We start from the raw sequence: 7,261 nt of genomic DNA on the forward strand, positions 1-7,261 counted from the left end.
TAGAAAATCTTGAGCATGAGGAGCCCGGAGACAATCGAACAGGGCTTTCTGACGAGGGGATAGACTAAACTTCTCTCCCAAACTCTGGACAGTTCTACTAAAAAGGGCACTCGCCAAAGCATTCTGGGCTTTAGGGGGGGGGGGGGCGGTGTCCTTATTAGAGAAACCGTCAATATCGAAATCCAGAAGGGACATGTGCATGCAATCCAACGCACACACATAATCAGAATCTAATCCGACAATACCACAGTCCCGAAGAATGTGGTCCTGCAAACTCCAAGATTGCGCCCTCGATGCCACGAAAGCATACGTAGATACATCCTCAGCCGAATATAAACCCAAACCCCCAAAACGGTTCGGAAGGGATGCAAGCCTCCATTGAAGATCCCCAAAAAACGGACCCCCGCAAACCACAATATCCTCAATAGCTCTCCGAAGGCGTTTGTCAAAAACCGAAACAGCCTCCCCAACAAACGTGGGTTGGCACGTTCTGAGGCCGAACAACAACTTAGCAACACCCATGCAAGAGCGCAGCAAGAGAAGCTCACATTGAGGGTCCCGCAGATGTGGAAGATAGCTCATCAGATCCACTACACAAGATGCCCTTTTCACGGCTAACCTACTAATAAAACCCGCATCCCGACTAACAGCGCCCCCGAGGAGTTTGACACCCGACACCGGCCTTCCAATCCCACTAGGAAACAAACCCTTTTGCGCCTTAACTCCATTGCACGATGGCCAAAAAACTTATGTTTTCTTGACGTTAAGTTGAAGCCCCAAACAAGGCCCCTTAGTCCTGATGATTTCTAAAGCTTTAGCCACCTCTTTAGCATCTCCTATAATCGTACCATCATCCAAGTACCAAGCATGGAAGAGTAACTTGCATCTATCTCGTATCTGATGAATGAGGGGATGCAAAACTAAGGCAAAGAGAAGAGGCCCCAAGGGGTCTCCCTGTTGAACCCCAGTGGTGGACCAAATATGATCGTCTCCGACATATAATCTGGTCGGCTGTCCATATAGAAAATCCACCCATAAGGAAATGGACGGGCATCGGGTCCGAACTTCTGACAAAAGGGCGGTTCTATCCACCAGGTTGAAAGCATTAGAGAAATCAACAGTAATCATGGCCAACGACCCATCCGAGTGGAACACGTTTAAGAACCTGTTCGCACTATGGAGCACAGCCTCAGCCCCGCTAGGAATACCCACCCCAAATTGAAAATCACCGAGATATTTAGCCATCTCCTTCCCAACCCCCCTCATAGCCGCCTTAGAAACTAACCTCCTCCAAATTGCGCCCACGGCAATAGGCCTAATCCCGTTGTCCGGTTTTAGTAAGGGCTTGAGGGGCGCAGAAGCAACAAACTCCGCCAAGACCCTAGGGCACCTCCCACCCAAGCACAAGTTGACCACCTCAGAAATAGCATTAAGCAGCCCGCAAGCGATCACTGACCCCTTTCCACAAAGAGCATCCAAAATGTGTTGTGCCCTCAACCCATCCCTCCCAAAAGAGGTCCCTTTGGGGAAAGATTTAATGCACCCAAGAACGTTATCAACATCCACAATAAGGGGTGGCTCCGATAGTAAGGACCCAGGCATAACCGGAGGAGGTAGGACAGGATGTTTAGCCACCAACGCTTTCATAGTATTCTCACCAAGAGGTGCAACCCCCGAAGATCATAAAACTTTCACCGCCGCAGTGAAATGACCATCTGCAACTTTCCGTAAACATTGCTTAACGTTGGTGCCCACCCTAGAATTATTAGACCCATGGGGAGGCTTATTAGGGCGCGTAACCACCTCTGATGGTTCGGCAAAAAGTGATAGGATGAGTTCAGCAAAACCATCCCCATTGCCCCACGCTGCCAGGGCCCGCTGGATACTAAGACATTGTAAGGATTTCCTGTTCGCCGACCTGCGCTCCTGACGGTTAGAAGGCCTGAAAATCCGCAACGTGCAACGTGGTAACAACAAAAGTCTCACCCACGCCTCAACAGACTCTGGCGTAACCACCACCTTGCACAAAGATGCCGTTAAAGCCTGGGAAAAGACCATTCGACAACTATGAGGGATGCTCTTAACTAATTAATTGCAATTATCATACTGATTCTCACCATTAGTTTGGTGTATATTGATTCGATAGCTCATTGGTTTCCTTTTTCTATGATAGATGGGTTTAAGACTTGATTTGCATGAACAACCGAATATTCTACTATTGGCTTTGATGACCTTATTTTATCTTTCTATTTTTTTTTTTACAACGGCGGCTTTGACGTTCTTAGTTGTTAAATACAAGTGTTACGTAGGAATTATTTAATCACATCAGTTTCACCATTCTAAACTATGAATCATCGCTCTGATTTTCACCTAAAGGAACCCCTTCATCTTGTTTGCTTCAAAAAAATATTGGCACTTTTACTTCTTATTGAAAATCTTTTCGATTCTTGCTCACCACAAGCACCAACATGTTACCGCCTATGGCTTTATAGTCTATAGTGTCATCTTGGGGTGGGATAAGGCTTTGAGACCAATAAGTCTTGGTTCGATTCTCACAAGCGGGTTTTCCCATATTTATTGGGTTTCCTCTTAAATTGTTGTATAGGCATTATACCTAGATGGATATGATCGGGTGGTTCCGTTGGTGGCACGATGATACTTCAGTGGTCCGTCAGTGATCTAAATTTGCCGTTCAACAAAAAAAATTAAAAATATTCCCAACACATTTTTAGAAACTACGTAGAAATAAAATACAGTATAACACTACCAAACTTCCAACTGGATACTAGAAGGCGTGTATAGAGACATTTTACCAACCTAAAAAACAAACCATACATAATATTCCTTCATATCCTACATTTCTCTAATGCTTTCCTGCTGTCACAAAACCCCCCCTCAATAAAACCCCTCCACATAAACCTCTACTTCACCATCACAACCATGTCCACCACCTTTCTCTACCTTTTTGTCCTCTCCATCACCGTTGCGGCCGCGAAAATCACTACCATATCATCGGATATCGCGGCCCTTAAAGCCGTCAAATCCGCTATTAATCCCACAACTATCCCATCATACACTTGTTTACACTCTTGGGACTTTACTTCTGACCCTTGCTCACCACCTCATGTGACTCATTTCCTATGCGGACTATCTTGTTCTGGTAACCGAGTCACCCAACTTACTCTTGACCCCGCGGGTTACGCGGGCACTCTCTCTCCACTCGTCGCACAACTCGTCCAACTAATCACCATTGATCTATCCGACAATAAATTCTCCGGCCCAATTCCTACTTCCCTCTTCACTCTCCCTAATCTCCAAACACTCATCCTCGGATCCAACTCGTTTTCGGGCGTCATCCCACCGGAGATCTCAAACCTCAAAAAGTTACAAACCTTAGACATTTCCCATAATTTCATATCCGGGTCATTACCCAACTCGTTAGCCTCACTCACTGAGTTGACTCGGCTCGACTCGAGTTTCAACAAACTCACCGGACCGATCCCAACCCTCCCAAAAAACCTCATCGAACTTGCTCTCAAATCCAATTCCCTATCCGGGTACCTCCAAAAACCCTCCTTCACCGAGTTGACTCAGTTAGAAGTCGTCGAACTCAGCGAAAACTCACTAACCGGAACGATTCCCGCTTGGTTCTTCCTCATACCCGCTCTTCAACAAGTCAACTTAGCCCACAACAACTTCACCGGACTCAACATCTTAAAACCGGTCAACAGCAACCTCATTGCCGTTGACCTTGGGTACAACAGCATCTCCGGCTACCCGCCGGAGAACTTTCCGGCGTACCCTATGCTAGCCTCATTGACACTAAGTTACAACAAGCTACGTGGCAGAATCCCATTGGAGTACAGCAAGTTTAGTAGATTGTTTCTTGATGGAAACTTTTTAGTTAGTTTGTCATCGGAATTTTTCTCACGGAAAATATCAATCTCCGGCAGCTTAGGGGACAACTGTTTGAAGAGTTGTCCGGCATCTTCGGAACTTTGCTTGAAAAAACAGAAACCGTTGTCGATATGCCGGCAAGTATATCATGGGAAACCGAAACTGAAGTCATAAAAGTTAGTTCATGTTTTCTTGTTTCATATTGTCATATTGATAATATTATTGTATGTATATTATTATTATTTTAGTGGGATTTAATAATGGAAGTGTATTTTTTTATTTGTGTTATCTCATGAGTCGGATTTTACAAGGTTAGTTTATAAAAGAATAGTTTTTTTTTTTTTTGTTATTTTATTTCCGTTGAAATTAAAGGACCGGACCAGACCCTTTATTTGGAGATTGGACCATCTTCATCATTTAAAAACGTGTTTGTTTATTTACTTCGCACATCCTTTATAATTTTTTTTAAACGGTTTATTTACTCTTCATTCTCTTTTCATATTTTTAGTTATCATCGTAAAATTCAGAGTTTTTTTTTTTTTTTTTTTTTTTTTTTGCTAAATAGGTGTAGATGGAAAACTTATTTATCAAAATGGGTACTTTGAAAACTATTTACTAAAATAGGTATTTTATGTAAAGTTACTTTTTCTTACTTTTAATTTTATTGGATAAAAAAAATTCCCTTTTAAAAATATATAATATTTAAAAAGAGTTAAGAAAAATATCTTTTAAGTGGTTTATTTAATAATCTTAGGAACATTATATTTTAGCTTATTTTCTTAAATGGAAAGAAAACAATGAGAACGTTTTCTTGGTTCATAACAAATATGTAAATAAGTTTAAAAAATTTACAAATATTCTTTTATGTAGAGAAGTTTGATATAATTTTCATATACAAATATTTGGTTTGAAATAATTATTTACTTTATAAACTATATACCACATTTTCTAAACTATATACCAAACTTTCCGCTCCTTATTACTAACAGCGATGATTTTATAATTGACATTTTGTAATTCAAATGTAACTTTTTATACAAAATTTTGTATTTTGTTTGCTTGCAAAAATGTAGAATTAGATATTTCAATTGCAAAAAATAATTAGTAAATAAATTAAAACAAATTTGGGCTAAAATGGGTTATGTTCAGGTCGTGTTTGGGTTTATGTCAAGTTGGACCCACTAATCCGCAAATCCTATTTAGCACCCCTAACGACTTTAAGAAAAAAAAAAGGAAAATCCAAAAACGTTTATAAAATTAACATAACTATGAAAGTTAAAAAAAATATTTGTGAAATAACTAAGAACTTTTAAAATGTTTTTAAATTTTTTTAAAGAAAATTGTTAATAAAAGAATTAAAAACATATATTTTTTTCCTTCAACTCTTGTTAAATAGTATATCTATAAATAGAAATTCTTTGTATACAATAAAATTAGGAAGGAGAAAAAGTAACTTTTTTTAAAATTGCTCATTTTAGTAAATATTTTTTAAAGTATCCATTTTGATAAATATATTTTCCATCTACACCTATTTAGGAAAAAACTCATAAAATTCATTTATTTTTAATAACAATGAGATAGATTTTGAAATAGGATTTAGTGGCAAAAAAACATGCTGGTAAAAAATAATTGATAGATTTTATCACATTATCAATTAAGCTGTTGATAAAATTTAATATTATTTACCTTTTCATATTAAATTTAATAAACTTTGTTTAAATACTCCAAAATATATTTAAATATTATATAACTGGGAGTAAAATTTAAAATTCAAACAATCTAAAGGAAATCTGATTGTTATATAATTTGAATATTAGATAAAAACATAATTAAACATTAAACCAATAAAAGTATTAAAAAACATAATTAAACATTAGACCAATAAAAGTATTAAAAAAATAAATATAATTAGTATTCAAAGTTTAAGATATGTTTCACCATGTCAAAGTTGATGATCAATTGACTTATCATGTGAATTATTGAACTTTAGGACCACCCTTAGTCCTTGACTCCTAGGGGTATATTTGTTTGCTTGAGTTTTGAAATAATAAGAGAATTTTGACCGCTAGAGATTTACCAAAAAAAAAATTATAATCGTTACAAATATTTAAAATTTCATATATATATATAGTGGGGAGTTCAAATGAGAAGAAATTTATTGTAAAAAGAAAAAAGAAAAAATTTCAACCAATAGCAATGCTTTATTAGACTTTATTTAATATTTGTACTTAATGTAACTATAAAGGTATATTGGTAAACTTACATACATCATTAATTGGTAGTTTCATATTTAATAACTAACTATATTAAATTTGTAACTTATTTTTAAGATATATATTTTTCTCAAAAAATAAAAATAAAAATGCATATATAGTGTAGGATAAATACGAGGCGTATAGGATAAATTACGAGGCGTGTAGGATAAATTTCAATATGTGTAGGATAAATTTCGAAATGTGTAGGATAACTTTTGATGTGTGTAGGCAAATTTTTTTAGTGTGGAGGATGATAGTCTTAATGACTAATTAATTAGTCAAACATAATAATAAATGAGATTAGAAAAAAACTATTTAATGTTTTACAATTGTACCCTTTTGTTCTTTTTATTCTTAATAAAATTTTCTTCTCAAATGAACCTTCCCCTATATATATATATATATATATATATATATATATATATATATATATATATATATATAGGACTAGGTTAACGTACAAATGTCTTTATCGTACATTACGTACGCTACAATCTCAGCCGTCAGATCATCTTCCCGCATTGAAAATCGCATGTTGTTTTTTTTGTAACAATTTCGCATGTTGGTTTTTTAACATGCGATTTCATCAAAATTACCACATGCGAAATTGTTACAAAAAACCAACATGCTATTTCATCAAAATTATCACATTCGAAATTGTTACAAAAAATAACATGCGATTTTCAATGCGGGAAGATGATCTGACGGCTGAGATTGTAGCGTACGTAATGTACGATAAGGGCATTTGTACAGAACACACTCTCTCTCTCTCTATATATATATATATATTTACAATGTTATATAAATTACATGAATATTTGTGAATATATAATTTTTTTAAAGTTATACATGACTTAAATATATTTTAATACAGTAAAATGAGATTAAAAAAAGTTAAAATGGCCCACCCCAGCTCTCACGTCATCGTTCATCCACACGAACCTTTCCCACAAACGCCCACAACGACATATGTGGAACTTTTTATTTGAACGACGACTTTCTTGTGTTTGGTCATCGCACTCTCCAAATTGGAGAACCTCATTGCCCCGCTCTTGCCAGACTATGTTGTCTTAACCTGTAACACCCCAAAAACGGGGTTGGTAATTTAA

At 36.6% G+C, this 7,261-nt stretch overlaps 1 protein-coding gene across 1 annotated transcript; it reads left to right on the forward strand.

Annotated features, from left to right (window-relative positions):
• Positions 1-2,836: 2,836 nt before the first annotated feature.
• LOC110929231 (receptor-like protein 32) lies at positions 2,837-4,246 on the forward strand. Its single transcript, XM_022172368.2, has one exon. It carries the CDS (start codon positions 2,941-2,943, stop codon positions 4,069-4,071), a length of 1,131 nt encoding a protein of 376 aa, XP_022028060.1. The 5' UTR covers positions 2,837-2,940; the 3' UTR covers positions 4,072-4,246.
• Positions 4,247-7,261: the final 3,015 nt, after the last annotated feature.

This window comes from Helianthus annuus, chromosome 3, assembly GCF_002127325.2.
Source record: "Helianthus annuus cultivar XRQ/B chromosome 3, HanXRQr2.0-SUNRISE, whole genome shotgun sequence".
NCBI classification, from domain to species: Eukaryota; Viridiplantae; Streptophyta; class Magnoliopsida; order Asterales; family Asteraceae; genus Helianthus; species Helianthus annuus.